Below are 20,573 nucleotides of genomic sequence, written 5' to 3'. Positions count from 1 at the left end.
CCCCTTTAGTACAGCTACACAGGGGACACAGATGTCTGGTGGGGATTTTGTACTGGCACTTGTTAGGCTTGCCGAGTCAGGTCAACCTCATTTCCTTTTCCATTAGAGGCTGGACGGCACCTCACTGCCTCGTGCTGCTTTCAGTGGAGTGAGAAACTAGAGCAGATACGAACGCTCCTTCCTGGTTCAAACAAACCTCACGGCTGCATGTCAAAGTGGCCCTTTAATATCAGTGACTCGAATGCATTTCCATTACGCAGAGTACTCTTAGACCAAAAAAGCACCATTTACAGTTAGCACGGGTAAAGAACATGCAAAAAAGTTACCTGACCAACCTCCTGTCCTACCACAAAAAAACACCACACAATGTCAAGCCCAAATGCAGAGAGCTCTCTAGACCAACCCTCACCCCCTAGCCCCCAATCACTGTCTGAAGGAGAAATCACTGGTTAGGACTCAAGGCCAACCCATTTCTCAGCTGCTGAAACTCTTCTCTACTTCCAGGCTTGAGCTTTCCCCACAGGGGCTCCATGGACCCTCCTAATGGAGCAGCTACCTTCTCAGCAGTGCCAGAGGTGAGTCATCGCGCTCGTTTATTTAAGCTCCTGAGCCAGATGGGCAGCAATAGAAACCCGACTGGTCAGTGCACTCATTTCTAGGAACTGAGGCTAGATGTTTCAGGAAGAGCTGTGCATTCTGCTGTCTCAGCATACAAATGATGCTGCTGTGCATGTTGTGTTGTCATTATAACTTTACTTTTAAATAGTTGTTGTGTTATGATGAATATGATTTGATGTTGCGTAAATACATCTCGTGCATTGTAGGAATAATGTTTCGAAGATTGATGATTTTCTAATGGCACTGCATCATAACAAATGTAAAAATGTCTAGTACTTACAAATAGAGTCCATATCCAGAATGGCCTCTTTCGCCTACACAAGCAACAAAGCAAAGAGAGAAACACAGAGCAAATAAATACAAGTAATTTGTGTGGAACACAGGAGCCATAAAGCAGGAGAGCGGAGCAACAGGAAGTCTCTGCTCTGCGCTGCGCTGCACTGCGCTGTGCTGCCCACCTTCTGTGGGATGACGGCCTGATGGTTCTCCAGAATAAGCCTCTTAATATGATGAGCCCACAGCTTCTTCTCCTCCAGCGTCTTGGCCTGAGAGAAAGAGGCAACACAAACAAACACGGTTAACGACCAATTGCCAGGCCCAAAGCAGATTAGACTAGAGGGCATGGTCGGTGTGTCTCTGTGTCTGTGTGTGTGTGTGTGTGTGTGTGTGTGTGTGTGTGTGTGTGTGTGTGTGTGTGTTTGTGTGTGTGTGTGTGTGTGTGTGTGTGTGTGTGTGTGTGTGTGTGTGTGTGTGTGTGTGTGTGTTTGTCTGTGTGTGTCTGTCTGTGTGTGTGTGTCTGTGTGTCTCTGTGTGTGTGTGTGTGTGTGTGTCTCTCTGTGTGTGTGTGTGTGTGTGTGTGTGTGTGTGTGTGTGTGTGTGTGTGTGTGTGTATATGTGTGTGTGTGTGTGTGTGTGCGTGTGTGTGTGTATGTGTGTGTGTCTGTCGCAGTGGCCAGCCCGGGACGTGAGCAGCGGGCACAGGGCCAGGGTCCGACTCACTTGGACCGTGTGCGGCTGCTTGGGGTGTTTGTAGTGGGTGACGCTGAAGCGCAGACAGTCCTTGGCACTTTCAATCAGCATCAGCGTGGAGCACTGAAATGCATGGACAGGCCAAGGCTCCAGTTAGACAATCACACTGGCTCATGGCCCTCAGCTGTGACATGCTACACATACGGAGTTCCATAGTGTATCATAAATATCATTCCAAATACCTAATAACACATACCATATGTATTAATTCAATAGAGTTGGGGTTTATAATGTTACAATAAATCTGACATTTTTTAATTTCTAAAAATGCCATTCCTAATGCAATAATTACTACAATCCGCATAATGTTGACAAATGCCTCAACTAAAGTTGAGCTGAAGTTATCTGATAGAGCCGAACTATTTGGACAAGGCTGAAGTCCCTACCGAGATGTGGTTCTTGTAGATGTAGTGCTCTCCCCTCTTCTTGGTGATGAGGAGGATCTTGTCAAAGAGGAAGAGGGTTCTCGTGTTCTTGGCACGGTGCACGTGGAAGGTTCCCTCCAGAACAAGCTCCCCGTAGGTGGTGAGGTCCGGCCCCTTCCAGTTGATCAGCAGCGACTGAATCTCCTGCACAGAGCAACACCAACAATTTATTGACATCTCTAGAGAATAATCATTAACTACCATTTCACCTACTGAGGAATATAATAATCATCCTCATCATCATCAACAACATCAACATCAACAAATAAACCAATTCCAGTGGCAGTTATGTCTGCCAAGCCAAACAGCATCACAGACCCGACAAAACGAATAAACATCAGTAGAGACTTTGAAACTTTAGCCCCTCAATCTGGGGGCATCGATCGTTCTGATCACCCAGTGGCGGGATTGGATTCAGCGCTGCAACTCAATAGAGAGTGGCCAGAGGACGCAGCAGGCTCTCACAGCTCCTCCGGCTGCTCCAGCTCAGGCTGAGATGGGGAGCGGCACAAGGTACGGAGGACTCAGGCTCAGCAGACTTTCACTAGTAATTGATTCCCTACAAGCACACTTACAGAAGAAAAGAAGAGGCAAAAAAAGAGAAAAAAAGAAAATCTACCCACTTAAATGGAGCTTTTTTTGTGTTGTTCCTGCCATGTCTGACTTTGCTCCAGACTCCATGTTGAGCAAAGATATTGACTATTTAGGGATTGAGTGAAGGAATAGCAGAAGTGGGATGACATGGAGTGCAAGACTGAAGACTGCAACAGGGACAAGAAAATGGCTCCAGCTTGAGTCTGTGACTGGGGAGGGTCCCCACACTGCGGAACACATCATGTCTTATCGCAGTTCCAAAGAGGGCACAGCCCAGTGAACTCATAGCTGTTACAGTATGTCCTAACTCTTAAACATTTTCAGTATTTGTTTTTAACTTTAGTTTTTCTTTTTAAAATATATAGCTCATTTCTATTGCTGCTTACCTTGTAAGTGTGCATGTACTGTATCTATCTGTCTATCTAACTACAAAAAGAAGCATCAGACTTTTATCAAGTTATGAGTTAAGCCTAAAACAAGCATCAAATTAAGCTTTCAAAAGAGACCACCTATCCAATGCGTAGACCTATAAAACATACCAGCATTTATTTGCAGCACTATGTAACTTATCTCACAGACATAAGAAATGTGTTACTAAAGGTGAAGACTTTCTGACAGAGAACAGCTCTGTTAACTGAAATCAGTGTGCTCTTGTGTCCTTCAGAAGCTTCAGACTCTTCTTTCTGACCGCTTCAGACAGGGACTACTCAATCATCAATTCCTGCCATCTGATTGGTGCCATTCAATAGGGGCCACCAATGAGAGAGGCTGGCACTGACCTGCAGTCTGACGGCGTGCTCGTGCTTCCTCTTCATGTCGTTGATGTACCAGGCCACACCAGTCATGGTGTCGATGGCCTCCTCCACCACCTCGTAGCCCTCCTCCTCACAGTCAAAGTGCTTGGCGATCTCCTGAGAGACAGAGACATAGTAACAAGGGATTATGGGATGGACTGACATAAAACAAACATGGTAGACCGGGGACTGGTAATAGGGTTAGGAACAAATGTTTGATTTACAGAGTTAATGATTGCTTCAAAACATAAAACACATGATGTATCTCTTGAAAATAATCAAAACATACAGCAGCAAACTGAATAGCAGATGTTGCTATTGTGTCGATGTGAATAGAACTACTCAAAGGCAAAACATTTGCTTGAGCAAGAACAAAACTACATTCTGTCCTTGGGCTGCTCAGAGACACTGGAGTGGTTCATGAAAAATATATCAACACATGAGAGGCTACCAGAGACTTTTAAAAACGGTCTGATGATTTCCAAATGGGTTGAGGTGCACAGCAGAGCACCCCGGGCTGCAGTCAGGCGCTCAGGTGGGTCATGTACCTGGAGCAGGAGGTGGTACTTGAGGATCCTCTGGACGGGCTTGAGGAGGTAGGAGCCCAGGGGCAGGGAGAGCTGGAGAGAGGCCTGCCGCTCACGGAAGAACTTGGCTAGGTTCTTATTCCTCATGCACTCTGTCAGAGCAGCCACAGAGCTGAGAGAGAGGGAGAGAGAGAGAAAGGAGGGACACAGAGAGACAGAGGGAGAGAGTGAGAGGAGGAGATAGTGAGAGAGGAGGAGAGTAAGTGAAATAAAGTTTGAAGAAGAAGGAGAATCATAGAAAAGAAAATAATGACCACAGGGGTACAGACTGAACATACTGAACTTGCACTGTTTCCTAAACAGACTACAGGAGCAGAGCCTCTATGGAAGGGGACACATGAGGACCACATCCCCTGGCACATCCACCTCAGCCACATGGCCAGAATACCCAAGCAGAAGGCCAATCCCCTGCGACCTGGAGGCATGCATGGAGCAAGGGGCCGGTTGGACCGTTTTACCACGGCCATCAACGGTGATACACCCATGGAATCTTAATTCCCTCCATGAATATTTCATTCATAAAGGTCGGTGCCATTCTGAAGCCGATACACCAGCAGTGTTCCAATATATTACATTTATTGTGTCAAGTCAATATTGACTAAACCTGAAAAGTCCCAGGGGAATATTTAGCATGCCAGTGACAAGCTGTAGGAAGGAATAAAGGCAACGGCACAACACAGCTGTCAGCTCCAGCTAACGGAGATCGCTCCCAGGACGGTGTGTGTGTGTGTGTGTGTGTGTGTGTGTGTCTTTGTGTATTTATGTGCCTGTGTTTATGTGCCAGTGTGTAAGGGCTGGGGTCTACAGTATGTGGGATTGGCAGCTGTCTCCAACAAGCCCAAAGCCATGAGCCATGAGATCCACCCACCCCACTTTTCTCCATCACCTGACAAGACAGCTCAGTGGTAAAGTCATTCACATTCACAGAGGGGAAAGAAATCTCTCTCTCTCTCTCTTTCTCGCTCTCCCTTCACTTACTTGGGGTAGTTTGTGCAGTATTGGGTGTAGATGTCAAAATATTCACTCTGAAATGACAGGGGCAGAGGAAATTGAGTTGGTCTGGAGCAGTAACTGAGAAGAATATATATAAGATATCTGCCCACAGACACACACACACACACACACACACACACACACACACACACACTTCTATGAAACCACATTACTATGACATATACTTGCATTTTCAAAGTACTAAATGTACTAAAAGGCTCAGCTCAACTCACCTTGTCAACAAAGCATCTGGCTATAGCCACCGGGTCATTGTCACACATGTACAAGGCTTGCAGTAGTTCCCTGGAAGAAGATTCACATCAGATTTAGAGGGCTGTGTTCCATTATTTCAGACGGATACAGTACATCACTACATTAAATGCATAGCACAGTAAGCACAGACAGTACTGGGGGTCAGCAATGTTTCTTCACTGACCAACACAGAAGGCTATTCAGCAGCTCATTTGTTTCTGGTGGAGCCAGGTGTGTTTGAACCTGCCGCTATTGTTAATGTAATTAGTGTCTACATGGACCACACTTGGTTGCTGCACCTAGAGAATGAGCACCTTTGTGTGTGTTAAAATGGCTATTATTGGGCAAACCATATCTATATCTTCAGTGTTGGAGTGAACATGTAAGGAGCAAAACATATAACAGAAGATGCACAACACAGTTAACGCTCCACTGGAAACAAACAGCCTTCCGTGCATATAGCCTATTGCAGAACTCTAATAATTGATGGTTTACTTTCCATGTTTTCTAGCTGGCTGCCTTGTAATAGTTTACTGCACCAATACACAGGCCATGGTGTAAAGAGAGCACAATGGAGAAGGTCACCATCACACACCAAACAATGCAAAACAACAGCTTAGAAATGCACACAGTGTTTGGTGCACAAACAAAGACCAGATGCAACTGAAGTGAAACACACAAGGTCAACCACCAGCAAACACACTCAAGGTCTTCAAACACTTGCATGACTGTACACACTATACTTACACGCCATCCTCCCTCTCCTTGGACAGACTGGACTATAAGGAATCATTGACATGGGGCATGTCAACATGGAACAACACATCAAAAAGGAGCTAAATGTGTGTGTGATAGAGAGAGGGTGGTAGAGTGTGAGATAGAGAGTAAGTATGTGCGTGTGTGAATGTGTGTGTGTGTGTGTGTGTGTGTGTGTGTGTGTGTATTTACACGTGTTTGCCAGGGATCAATGTTTAACAACAAACTCTATCTTTTCACACTAGTTTAAACATTCCCATCTGCAAGCCAAATCAACACACAGCGCCCAGTGCTCCTCATCACCCCCCTCACTGAGCCAGTCCCATCGTCCGTCCCCCAGCTGGGCTCCTGGGCCTGTGTGGTCAGTGGCAGTGGAGCGGAACCTCTATAGCCTATACGTCACACGCTTTAAATACCAGCCACGCTGCCGGCTCCTGCTACTCATGCATATTCCTTTTTCTCTTTCATCCTCTCTCTCTTGCTCAGTCGCTCTCTCTCTCTCGCTCTCTCTCTCTCTCTCTCTCTCTCTCTCTCTCTCTCTCTCTCTCTCTCTCCCTCCCTCCCCCTCCGTGTCTCTCCGTGAGTGCTATTCTCAGGGTCCAGGGCTGGCTATAAAGGTTACACTGTCCCTGGCCACAGATCCCCAAGACTCGCCCGCCGCTATCTGGACGCTCAGCGTGCTCAATAATGCGTGCAGCGTCTCTGGACGTGTGTGTGATTCACATTTCATCGCCCAGACTCCTTCCCTCTGAGAAAACCTCAGGGAGACAGAGAGACAGAGCGAAAGTGAAGATAAAGAGAAATAGAACAAAAACAGACTGAGACAGGAAAAGGGACAAAAAAAGAAACCAGGGAACAGAGAATGAAAGAAAAGAAAAACAGGGAACAGGAGGCAGAGAGAGAAAGACAGATGGAGAGAGAGAAAGACAGAGAGAGAAAGAGAAATAGAAAAAGGAAGAGAAAGAGAGAGTCTGTATGGCATGCCACACACGCGCTCCTTGGCTGCTCTCAGACGGCGATGGCGTGCTGAGATTAGGGGCTGTGCTCACATCAGTGGCTCTGCTTCCCCCGAGCCCTTCGCGCTAATTGGCACCAGTCACTCAGAATGCTAAACAACAGCACAGCAGCCGAGCCACCACGCACCACACCACACCCCACCCCACACCGCACCACCCCACGCAGCGCAACTCCCCCGCTTCCTCACGTTCGCTCATTATCGTCGCCGTTTCTGTTTAACCAACACTGTGTCCCAAAGCTGCTTGGAAGGCCGCTTCTCGAAATACAACAGGACCTTCCAGTCATGCTTGGATGAAGAGTAGAAATGGGACCGTTAAACACACGTTGGTGTTGAGACAGTAGGATGAGCTGGGGACCCTCTCCTAGGGGGCTGTGGCCATGTGTCAGCTGTGATGTGCACATTAGCCCTTGAGTGGTGATCCAGTCCCTCGCTGCAAATGGATGGACGGCCGTACGTCATAGAGATGCGCTGGATGTCTTCTTTCATTCCTCCAGGTGTTTTAAGGGGAACATTCATCATCGCTTTTATTCAATTAGAATCTCCTTCAGGCTGCTGCTGCTGCTGCTGGTGGTGGTGGTGGTGGTGGTGGTGACGTCAGTGTGGGTGGCACAGGGTTAACAACTGCCACTGGGCACATAATGTACCCTGTAGCATGACCTCTACATCAGGCCAGAGTTTGGTGGCCAACTCATGTCATGCCTCCATTATAACACAATACTAAAGTGTCCAGGTCAAGCTGCTATACTCTCTCTCTTTCTCTCTCTCTCTCTCTCTCTGCTCCCCAAACCTACTCCTGCCAGATTGCTTTTAAATCCACTTCATTAAAGGGCATTTGCATATTTAGCAAAGCCTTGCTGGATGTCAGATTACTCTGCGTTGCATTCGATGACACAAATGCTCTTTTGGGAAATAAACTGTGGTTTAGCCTGAAGTCTTCAGAACTTCAGTCATTTCACCAAGCTGCATAATGACTACAAACATGCTCTGCAAAGACGTGTGGGACAGAACGTAGACAGTCATTAAACATTTGACGTAGTGTTGACGTAGCGTTGTTTGTACGATTATTTACATCAACAACATGATTAACTTGGCAGAGGGAATTTGTGTCAACTTGGCTGTGTGCTTGTAACTTACCCATTGAACTCATAGATGTCCTCTATGTTTCCAAACAAGGCAGAGACCTGCTCTGGGCCTAGAGTGCTTGTGTCTATGATGTGGGCCAAGTAGTCCTGCCAAACATGAACAAAGAAATATTATTCAAATATGTGCATTTTTTTTTTGATTTGATTTATTTTGGATTAGACAGACAACATAATCCAAAGGATGGCATGTTAAAGTGTGAACACTTATTTCCAACATGGTCCTTGGTGGTTGAGACACATATAAGACATATTACAGAACAAAAGAACAACATACAACACAGAATCATCCAGTATTGGGAAAATTCTATAAAATCACAGATCACATAAAATAATTCATCTATATTTAAAAAGCTAATTTACTCTATTCCATAACCTGCCCCTGCATGTATTGAGTAAACACATCATCCTCATACATGTTTAATATGATAAACACAAAGACATATTCTTGTGTTTAACCCATCTAGTACACTCACAATTTTCCAGCATGGGAAATTCTTCACCTGCAGAGGGCGATAGCAGGCAAAAAACATGACAGATGTGCTTGGAAAAATGTCATGGCGGACTCCTGAGACCTCACATCTTCACTTTTGAACACACACCCTGACTGGACAGGCTGGGATGGAGCCCAAAGTGACCTGTGCATTACCCACAGCCCACCTCCTGACCCTACGCTACGCAGCTCTGCCTCCTTCCCTGCAGCAGGCTTTTAAACGACAACCAGCAGTGACCAAAGTGATGACCCAATATAACCCCCGTGGAGAGCTGGGTCATTTGAAGTGGATGGAAGTGAACGCTTGGGCCACACACAGACACACACCAACACAAACAAACACATACAAACACACACACACACACACAATAGCTTGTGTTTGCTCTTTCTGAGACTCTATTACTCTCTAACACACACACTATAAAGTCATAAACTAAGAGGCTCACTTCTTTGTTTGCAATTATCTCTTCCTCATAGACACACACACACACACACACACACACACACACACACACACACACACACACACACACACACACACACACACACACACACACACACACACACACACACACACACACACACACACACACACACACATATTAGTCTAGCATTCCTGTATTAGGTCTAGCGTTAGCTCTCATTGCTGTCCACCACCCTATGGATTAAATAGTTCACCCGGCAGGGCACTGCAGGGCAACCGTGATTGACTAGCAGCACCTTCATGGGCCAAAAGGCAGCCGGTGAGAAATGCCAGAGGAGGGAGGTCACGGCGGTTTACATAATGGCCACACACATCGTTTGGACTTCACCAAGAAGGTATTTGGCTAGCTCACGGCCTCTGGCCCCTTAAACCAACAGAGGCCAAACATCACGGAAAATAAGACGCATTTATTCTAAGAAAAAAAAGAGGAATGAGAACGAGTTGTCTGTGAGCGGGTTCAGTGCAATCAGATTAAGGGGGCGAGGGCGGGCGAGGGAGGGGGGGATCTCTCTCGCTCTCTTTCTTGGCTCAGGATGGGAGATGGTGAAAGTTGGGCTGAGCCATATTAGGCTACGCTCTCTCCAAACTATGTGGCTGCCATCCAGCTATGTGGCACAAACACACAAACATGCAAACACACTATACCAATACAAACATATGCACACACACACACAGGGTTAAGGTGGTTCAGTGTGTGTGTGTGTGTGTGTGTGTGTGTGTGTGTGTGTGTGTGTGTGTGTGTGTGGCCCCTGTGGAGCTCCTCTCCACCACTCTGTCAGTGATGTGTTTGTGGTTCAGAGTCACTGCTGGGGCCGGAGTGCTACACTGGCCTCCAGGGACCCACAGCTGTTTCAGCACACACACACACACACACACACACACACACACACACACACACACACACACACACACACATGTGCACACACGTGCAGACAAGCAAAACACACGAGACACATGCATAAACACACAGTATATGCACACAAAACATAAACATACATACCCAACACTTATGGGGCTTTTCCACTGCATGGTATCTACTCTACTCTACTCTACTCTACTCTACTCTACTCTACTCTACTCTACTCTACTCTACTCTACTCTACTCTACTCTACTCTACTCTACTCTACTCTACTCTACTCTACTACCGGGTGTTCGTTTTCCACTGCAACAAAGTACCCCCATAAGCTAGCCGATTGCCATAGCAACGCTGAAGAAAACAACTGTAATGTCATGAACGACATCTTTTGGCATCGACTCAGCTCGCTTGGAGCCTCAATGGAGGTGGTACCAAAAATAGTACCTGGTACCAGTTTTTGCTAAAGGAAAACCAAAGAAAGCAAGTAGATATGAGTCTAGTTGAGCCGATACCATGCAGTGAAAAAGCCCCAATACATACATAACAGACACCCTGATACAAATAAAAACACTCACTGGACACACACATTGATCAACATACGCAGGTGTGCAATTACCTATCTGCACACATCCGCCTTTGAACATACCGATGATGTCTAACACAAGACAAGCCATCCATGAGTTAGAGCACACTACAGCACCCTGGGCTCCCTGGTCCATCACAACACAGGGACAGCCCCTCACACAACACCCAGGAGCAGCTGCACTGGACAGTGCCTGTAAAACAGTGATCAGTGTGCATGCTCACTCAAAGGTGAAGCCACAGGAAGGAGATCAACTTAATGGTTGATTTTGGATGCTGGATTGGCCGATTTTCTCTATACTCTGTTCTGACTCTAAAAAGCACTCAGTGCAAAGACAGACTCTGGCAAAATGGCCTCCTCTCTTCCTTCCTCCTTTTCTTTACATAGAGCAAGTGTGTGACACCATGCAATCCATTGTTGTTTTACAGTCATGGTCACTGCACATCCCTGATTCAACTGTACGGACAGCTAGCACACACACACTAATCTGTACAGACGCAGACACATTCCTGGGCAGGGAGGGCAGCCCTTACAACGTTACAAAGAATCCAGAGGCGTCTCTCGCCAAACTGTGTGTGGGGCTTCAAATTACAGGTATGGCTACACCACCACAGCCAAGGGAAAAGAAACCGAGAACCTGGCGCCCATCCAGGGAGGCGCAGGAAAACCCCACCGCTCACAACTGTGTGGTCTCTTCCCAGCTTCAGCAGCAGCAGCAGGCTGTGTTCAGAGTCCCAGATGAGGGTGGAGCGGGGGTGGTGGGCTGGAGAGGGAGTTGTTGTATGAAGAAGATTTATATTAGAGACCCCCAGAATCCAAGCGTGACTTTAAAAGTTGCTATGTTGCTGTTGCTCTTGGGTGGAGGGGGTCTGTATCAGGCATCGGGGGGCTGGGGGCAGGGGCAGGGGCACACACGCAGGGCTGGTGGAGAAGTGGGGCCAGGCTGGACAGGAAGTCTGAGAGAGAGGGAGGTACCACTGGCCAGCCCACAGCTGGGGCTCAGAGCATCACACAACCCCTCAACACAACAGATGTGGAAACCCAGGACTGGGCTTGTTCAAAACGCTCAACTAGAATCATTACTAAGAAAGGAAAGGAACGTTCCAAATGATCTCATCATTTTTCTTCTGATTTACGATGACAGAAACACATTGTAAAATGTAGTCCTTTCCTCACCCAGGCTAGAGTAATAGGACATGCCTGCCCATGTGTAGAGTGTAGATTTATCAATACGCTAGTCTAGCAAAGAACGTAGCATTGGAACGCCAATACAAATCAGCAATTACATTTCCAACACTGTGTGCAAGTGTGTGTCCTTTGTCTCCATTAACTACACATGATTACTCAAAATATGAGCTCTGAGTATTGCAGGAGTTGAGAACAGGAGTACAGAAGTTGATACATTGAGAACAGAAAAAGGCTTAAGTAGATCAGGGTTTGGTTTACATCAGTTTAGAAACTCTGATGCGTGCTTCTCCCGCTTCCAATCTTTTCAACATGCTGCACGCCCAACAGCCTTCAGACAAGAGAGAGGGGCAATTTACACTGCTCTGGGGGCTTCTGGGAAGATTGTAAAACCATGAGGCCGACTACAACAGGAAACGGCCCCAAACTCCTGAGCGCTGGCCTCACGTGGAGTGGACTGCCTCCTATTTCATACTGCCATTCGTCTCTCATCTGAGCACAGGACTGACTGGGACGAGCCATGATTGTGTTGCTTTGCTAACGTTCCCTTCTATTCCCTTCTATGTCCCGTGCCGACGACTGTGTATTTTTCTAAGGATCGAGAGCCCATTGGGCCCAAACTGTCTGGTAATGTCAGTAATACAAAATCTCTCAACCTGTTTCTGCATGGTTGCAGCTTGCTTTTTTTTCTCTCTTCTTTCCCCTCGCGATTTTATTTTCGGGGGGAAAATAAATGGATTCTGGAAATGCGTTTCATGCAGATGATGAAAACGCACCCAGACACTTGCGACGGCTGACGCTGCTGAAAAATGCTATTATCCCGTTCCAGTGGCGAGGCGGCGGCGGCTGTTTCATTACGGAGCGCAGCGCTGCCACAGGGCCACGAGGCCGCCGCACGGCAACACGGCAACACGGCCCGCCTCTGGCACCGGCCCGCCTCCGCTATTTGTTTTTGGCCTCTCCACTGCAATAGAGAGCCATTAAACTCACCACAGCTGTTAAATGATATAGCAAGTGTTGGAGCGGCGGGTGTGGAAAGACTCTTTACAGCCGGCGTGGACGACAGGCCTGATGTTATCCAAGGACAGCCTGGGCTATCTTCATTACAGGGCTAATAATCTTCAATCATTAATTACTCTTTGTGTTGCTCAGCTGGCTGCGTGGGCTGCACAGACAGGTAAGGTCATTAAGGTCATGCAGGAGTGCTTATCAGGTGATGGTGTGACTTGACTCACCTCCACTATGCTGCAGAGGTCCCGCACGTACATCTGCTCCGTCTCGATGATCTCCATGACCACGCGGTCCAGGTAGGTGAGCTGGGGGTTGGGCGCCATGGCGACAGTGGCGAAGGGCGAGTGCCCAGGTGAGTCGGGCAGGGAGAGCTTCCTGGGGGCGTCTGCGGGGGGCGACAGGTGGGCGTGGTCCGTGTCCTGCCGCAGCTCCTGCCAGCCTCCTCCACCCTCGCCTGTGCTCTCAGGGGGCAGGCCTGGCGGGGTCGGCTGCCCGGCGTGGGCCTCTGAGGGCGGGCAGAGGTGAAGGTCGATGTCCTGCTCTCCCTCTTCCTCGGAGGGCGCGTGCGGGGTGGACAGGGGGGGCAGGGGGGTCGTGGCAGCGCTGCAGCCGGCGCTCAGGCCCTCGTCGCGGGACGAGCCGGACGAGAGGGTGGACACCAGGCTCACTGGACGCTCGTCTTCCGAGTGCTCGGAGCAGGGGAGGCCGTAGCAGTCACCCGGGGCGCCAGAGGACAAGGGGTCATGGCTCCCTACGGACGAGCCCGTGGACAAGCGAGGAGACTCTGAGAGAGAGGGAAGAGACAGAGAGGGGGGAGAGAGGGGGGAGAGGACATTAGTGGACAAGCGAGGAGACTCTGAGAGAGAGGGACGAGAGAGAGAGAGGGGGGAGAGGACATTAGTGGACTAATATATCAAACTTGAGTGAGAGGCTGTGGGTGTGTGTTGTGCGTTTTATGTGTGTGAGATTTGTTTACTGTTGCTCACCTAAGCAGACTCAATTATTCAAGTTTGTTTGGACTTTGTTTCAATTATTCAAGTGTTCTTCTGGAACTGTTTAGTCTGAGATGCAACTCCAAATTAAAAAGGAATGTGTTTGCAAAAGAGTGAGCAAATATGTTTGTCAATGTGAGTGCATGTTTTGAAGCTCTTGGAGAAAGCATTGACTCATTAAGAAAGTGAAAGAAATGGGTAAGGCCGGGGAGTTCCACTGAGATGAATGACGTCTCCGAAACATCTTTCAAATTCCCTCCCATGATTGTGCAGACATAAAAAACAACAAACATCCATTTTCCCAGCTCCTCTTCCTCATACTGGCATTCCTGGGCTCTTAACCCAGTTTCCACACACGAGATCAAAGGTCCACACTTATTAACCCGCCGCTCAATAAGGTGCTGAGAAAGTCAAACACTCCACCCCTGGCATTGGGGCCAGCGATGGGCCTCCCCCCTCTACATGTGCCTTCCTTGCATTCAAAACACACAGAACAATGTCCCTGCTGTAGTGTGCCAACTCTCAGATTTTACAGGAAGCACACTGGGCAGAGGAGATGTAGTTTTTCACTGACCTCTCGTGCCTTGTGGGAAGGAAAGAATATTAACTTTTTGTGGCTCCAGTCCAACCATTGCTTCACTCCTATATAACGCTCAAGCATTAAGCAGTAATGGAGTGGGACTGGGTGGGGTGGTGTATTGGTGGGGGGGCGCAGTCATCGAAAATGATTACTGACGTGTCCTAATTACTGAGGTTTTCACATTCTTCGGAAAGTCTGTCCACTTCCTCTAAGCTCCTGGACTCATGGAGGCCAAGGCTGGGAATAGTGGGACAAGGAAGTGGTGGTGGTCGTGGTTGTGGGGGAGGCAGGCGGGGGTACAGTATCTGGGACAAGGAAAGGGCTTGGGGGGCATTCCGGCGTTTTTGTGTTTGTGTGTCATTCTTAAACTAGCATGAACTACTGGAACACTCGCGGAAAGTGGAGCAGTGCTGAAAAAGATGACGACCACCCGCTCGTGGAAAAATGCTTCTCTTTTTTTTTCTTTTGACAGGATGGCCTCACTGGCTGGGATTGTCTACAGTACACAGTCTGTCTCTGGAGAAGGATCTTCCCATCGTTGTGTGCCCCATGACCAATGAGGCACAGAGGGAGGAGGGGGAGGAGATAAGAGGAGATAGGGCCGCATCAGCCTCTGGATCACATCAGATCAAACCAGACCAGATCAACATTCACCACTCTCCACTCCCACTACGGCTCACTGCGCTCCCAATGAACACGCAGTGACAGGCTACACAACAATACCAACAAAGGCCCAGACCAGGAATGCCAGTCTTATTTTTAGAAATTAGTGTTAACATACTTTGCATACTGTACTAAGGTAGGGTACCAAACATCACAGTCGGGTCAGTTTCCTGGAATCTGACAGGTTTGGCAGACAAATAAAGAAGAAGTGTCAAAGAAATGAGCAGCCAGCCTATTCAGTTATGTAAATTGCACAGATGTTGCACAGATAGTAGGCTACAAGCAACAAGGTTTGGCCTGTGACAATGTGTTTCAGAGGTAAGATAGTAGGACAGTAGGATAAAGTAGGATAAACTCATAAAATCATCATCAATTCAGAGTTAGACTATCTTAATAAGCCAGGCATGTAGCACACAAACATCACAATGTAACTCTATGGGAGTTGTCAGGATCCCTTGTTTATTTCAGTAGACACAACAAAGGCGTCGGTCGAGATTCCTGATATTTGCTCAGAGTGGACTCTCTGCTAAGTGCTACATTCGGCTGTGTGGTGGCGAGGCGGTGAGTTTGAGGGGCGGCTGACGTCATAGCGCTGCCGTGAGGCGGCCCACACGGAGGGACAGGCCTGTAATTTCAGCAGCCAGCGTCACACATGCACATGCAGAGCAGCAGAGGAGCGGAGGAGCCAGAAGCTGCGGGAGACGGAGAGACGTTTAAAAAAAAGCATGCCAGCGCAGGACCACGGTGCCCGCCTCTGCGCGATCACCGCACGACAACCCGCCCTGCGGCACACTGGCCCAGCTCTGCCCGTTTTCCCCCGTGAGTCAAGGCTGAGTTTGCTCGTTCCCGGGAACATCCAGCGAGAGCCACTCACTCTTGCTTGTGACGTGTGTCAGAGAGCACGGCCCGGGTTAGTCAGCAGCTGCCCTGCCTGTTTTCACATGTCAGGAGCCAAGTGAGCAGGCTGTTACGGGAAAGTACTACGCACGCACGCACACATGTACACACAACAGCTACATTCTTGCCCTTTCCTGGTGAGTTTGGGCTCCAGCAGGTCACCTTCTGTTTGAGTTTCAATACCCACATGATTCTGATTTTTTCCTTCATCACTTCTAGAGTGAGGCCATTAGCTAGAAGCTCTTGTGTGTACGGGCTCACTTGACAAATAAGTCCAATATCTACTTCTGAGGATTCTGATGCCAATCCAAGTGTGCTCAACAAAACACAACTCTAAGCTCTCTCAGCAAGAGTCACTTGGGGATACAATCTGTGGCTTTTGTGATCAAAAAATAAGAAAGCACATTTGCCTTTCAGCACATACTGTAAAAATACAGTTTAAAGAGTGGAGCCACACAGCAATCCTAGTTTAAAAAAAAACACTACACTGTGTAGTGCTCTGTCCAGTCACCTATGGTGTGTGTGTCCAATGCCAGCGTGAGGCGAAAAACCATCTGTCTTACTACTGAGGTGCTGACGGCGCACTTGTTCCTCTCTCTGCACACACACACACACACACACACACACACACACACACACATACACATACACACACACGGAAATGGCCCGGGCGAAGTGGCCAACAGATGAACCACACAACAGGAAGCACTCATTTCAATTTCACGCCCCTGTGAAGGGGCCTCGGCAATTGCCGCAGTATTATCACATTAGCCTACCATCAAACTGCCTGTGTAAAAACACTTGAGAGAGCGGCGAGGGACAGCTCGGCAACTGTGGAGAAGGCAGCGCTTTCCAAAAGGACACACTACGACCTGCACACACAGCAGACTTCACAATCGCTCTCGCCGACATTGTATGAGCTGCCAACCGTGGCACAGCGCCTGCCAAAACCAGGATTGACGAGCCGGCGCTGCTTCATTCCGACACCTGGGCTTTAGGTGATCAGACGGACAATAAAAGGTTATTATGCAAACCCAACGGAGAAAAACACACGGCGTGAATGAGTCACCGTCCCAAGTCTGGAACAGTGTGAGGCGTCATGGCCAAGCAATTACAGGGTCTCATCATCACCCTCGTCATCATTCTCACTGATGAAGATGTTCCGAGAGGGAACAATAGCCAGCCCTCGCACCTGAAAGCCCCACAGCTACAACCTGCCGTGGAGGTTAAGAGTACTGTTAGAACCTGCACCACTGCTTGGCAGGAGAGAGCCACCCTTGATAACTGTTGCTTTGATTACCCCCTCGTGTGAGATAAGATTCAAAGAGGGGGTTGAAGGGTCGGGGGACGAACACGCACATCATTTTAATGAGCTGCCATGATCTCTGCTCCATCTGGCAGAGTGGTGAGCCTATGGAATGAAAACTACTTGGTGAACATATGGGTAGAGAGATAAGGGGAGGTATGTGAGTGTCAGTGTGTGTGTGTGTGTGTGTGTGTGTGAGAGAGAAAGTGAGTGAGATAACAAGTGGACAGGAGTGAGTGTGTGTGTGTGTGTGTGTGTGTGTGTGTGTGTGCGTGTGTGTGGGTGGGTGTGTGTGCGTATGCGCGCATATATGTATGTGCATGTCTATGTGTGTGTGACTTTTCAACTCAAGCAGGATCAGCGATCCTCACAGGATCACAGAGAGCAGCCAACAACAACTCCACTCTGTGTCAGCCAGAGTCAAAGGCCACAGAAACAATGGGCACAGCCAGCACCCCCATGACAGGCTGCCTGAAGAAGCCATCGCTGAGCATTTCAGCCGTTTCCACATGATTGAGCCCAATGACATCAGTGTGCTCCCGTGGACCAAAACAAAAAAGGAGCATGCCACACTTCAGAACATTCAGTCAAGAGGTCACTGCTCGCTTTGTTGGGAAACATCAACATGAGCAAAACTGACAGGTTTACACACACACACACACACACACATACACACACTAAACACCATTCAACAGCTGGGGCAAGCTTGTGGTTTTGGTGTAAACCAAACATTAGCAGAGCTATTTTAACCATGACGTTGCTCGACAGGTGGCTACATTCTTGTCAGCGGAAACTCCGCGAAACGAACGCACAACGGAACAAAAGGGCCCCGACACCTGAGGAGAGACGGCTCTCCACGTTCTCCGAATCTCAAGGAACAGTTTCCGAAGATGAAGGGATGACAAGTGGACAGATGCAGATGCCGTCTCAAAGCCAAGAACAGCTGCCGCCGCTGCTGCTGCCACTGGGGTGCTGGGAGAGTCATCGCCGTCTAGACTGGTGACTGACAAGCACTCACACAGCCCACGTGCAGGTACAGGTAATGACAGGGTGAGATAGGGAGGGAGAGAGGGGAGTGGGAAGATGAGAGAGTGAGAGGGGGAGAGAGAGGGAGAGAGAGAGAGAGAGAAGGCAAAGACTCATCTAACAGAAGGGATGCTACAGAGAAACAAGTAAACGCAGACTACGCACTACGATGACTGGTACTGGAGTCAACCATAAACACATAGAGACACGCAAGCACATCTACTCATTCTGAGCTCATTCAGCATGAATAAGACACAAATAGCAAATATTACATGATTCACAGCACATGTGAACGCAAACACACATACACACACCCAACACTTCTAAAACACTGATATTATACATTCAACATGTATAATATATTACACATTATTATAGGGCACACACACACACACACACACACGCGCACACGCGCACACGCGCACACACACACACACACACACACACACACACACACACACACACACAATACTGGAGATGTTTGTGTTGCCACGGCCTTGGCCCACAGGTGAGGTGAGACATGCACAGACACAGTTGGAGCACATTACTGGTGGGCTGCTATCTTGAGAGAAGGGCCCATTCATATGAGCAGGCCCTGTGCATGCCACACTGGCACAGCAACACGGAGGAGGTCCATCTGTGTCCCTCCTCCACTCCCTGTGTCTGTGGGGGGCTGCGCTCATGCCTGACCCAGTGCCTGCCCTGCACACAACTGTCTCTGTCCTCTTCCACATGGCTAAGGAACTCAACACAGAGCTAGTGTAGTACTTGAATTACTTTGGGACAAATCTACAAGTTTACGTACAAACGCAGCTTTACACGGCAGAAATCTGCAAAAGCAGCTTAAACCATAGTGCAACAACCAAACACAAGAAAACCCCCATAAAAGAACAATCTGTTAAGCATACACTAAAAGGACTTTGGAGGGTCTGGGTCACTTCTGGGTGGATCAACAAATAATTCACCACGTTAGCATCACTCTGGTGAGTGTTGGGGGATTGATTGGGTAAATTCCAGACATAGCGATTTGGCTAAACGTTTCAACCAGCCATTCCTGCCATTCCTACGCAGTGGGTTAAACTTTAAGGGAATGGCCAACGGGGAGATTTGTCTGCAGCATGGGACATTTCCATCTCATATCATTCACACATGTCCCCCACCCACCTCTCACCTTGCACCTGGCCATGTTGTGCTCAAGCCCTAAGGGTGGTGCTGGGGTGCGCTGGGGTGGTGGAGGGAGGTGGAGGTCTACCTTTAGCTTTGACGAGATGAATGAGACTTGTGTGCTACCTGCCAGAACTGACGGCAGAGATGATGACCCTGACGATAGAGTTGTTGAGGAGCGTGGAAGGGATTGAGAGATAGGCATTCTAGTTTTTTTTTCGGGGGAAAGGGGGTTCGGAAGATTTATCGCCTAGAAAAGGAAGTTGATATAATGAGGAATTCCGTAGATAACATGCACGCTTCAAGTGCAATGGCCATAAATCACAACAAAAGGCATTAGCTAGTGGGTCAAACATTCGAGAGCTTCAATCAATCTCCACATCTTTCCCAGTTCTCTCCCATCCTCGCTCTGCATTCCCACCATAACCTGATGCCTGTGGCTGCAACCACAGGCTGTGCCACGGAGAATAAAATGTCACAGACGCTGTTAGTTCATGTCTTTCCTCCTGCCGAGACTGCAAAAACATATTCCATCCGTCCTCCAGGAGAGGCAAACAAAGGCCTCCATACAGACCCTGGCCACGGTGCTTCCGCAAAGGGAATCTATGCAAAGGCATCCGATCCCAATCTGCACAGTGTGTGTGTGTGTGTGTGTGTGTGTGTGTGTTGTAGCACTAGACATAGGAGGCCTGGGCAGAGCTAGACATTTAGTCAGTGGCAGTGGCAGTGGCATTTGGCATTTGCCTAAAAGCAGTTTGATTGACACGGCATATGTTATTTTTAACACTCTAACCAGCACGATAGGTATTCCCGTCCAACCCTTGAGTAGAACTGATAAGGGAAAGCTGCAGATTCTTATGGAGCACGCTAACTGATTGGAGGCATCCGTGGCCTACTGGTTAGGGAACCGGACTTGTGACGGTGGCCGACTCGATCCCTGACTGGTAGGAAAGATGTGGGTGGGAGTGATCGAACAGCGCTCTCTCACATCCACATCCACGGATGAAGTGCCCTTGAGCAAGGCACCTAACCCCAAACGTCTGCCTGGGCGCTGGATTAAGAACTACCCACTGCTCTGGGTGTGTACAGTATGTGGGCTCCGAGCTCATTGCTCAAGTGTGTGTATG

At 48.4% G+C, this 20,573-nt stretch overlaps 1 protein-coding gene across 1 annotated transcript in view; it reads right to left on the bottom strand.

The window, feature by feature from the left end:
* The window catches only part of LOC134067227 (pleckstrin homology domain-containing family G member 3), a gene marked incomplete in the record, with an annotated part of 50,365 nt that overhangs the window by 12,368 nt on the left and 17,424 nt on the right, over positions 1 to 20,573 (bottom strand). Inside the window, 10 exon segments of the mRNA XM_062522369.1 lie at positions 899 to 932; positions 1,077 to 1,163; positions 1,618 to 1,710; positions 2,034 to 2,216; positions 3,446 to 3,577; positions 4,009 to 4,159; positions 5,026 to 5,072; positions 5,274 to 5,343; positions 8,201 to 8,295; positions 13,043 to 13,602. Coding sequence (XP_062378353.1) covers positions 899 to 932; positions 1,077 to 1,163; positions 1,618 to 1,710; positions 2,034 to 2,216; positions 3,446 to 3,577; positions 4,009 to 4,159; positions 5,026 to 5,072; positions 5,274 to 5,343; positions 8,201 to 8,295; positions 13,043 to 13,602 — 1,452 coding nt within the window.

Source organism: Sardina pilchardus, chromosome 20, assembly GCF_963854185.1.
Source record: "Sardina pilchardus chromosome 20, fSarPil1.1, whole genome shotgun sequence".
NCBI classification, from domain to species: domain Eukaryota; kingdom Metazoa; phylum Chordata; class Actinopteri; order Clupeiformes; family Clupeidae; genus Sardina; species Sardina pilchardus.
Note: the sequence above shows the minus strand (reverse complement) of the source record. Positions and strands in the feature narration are given on the sequence as shown.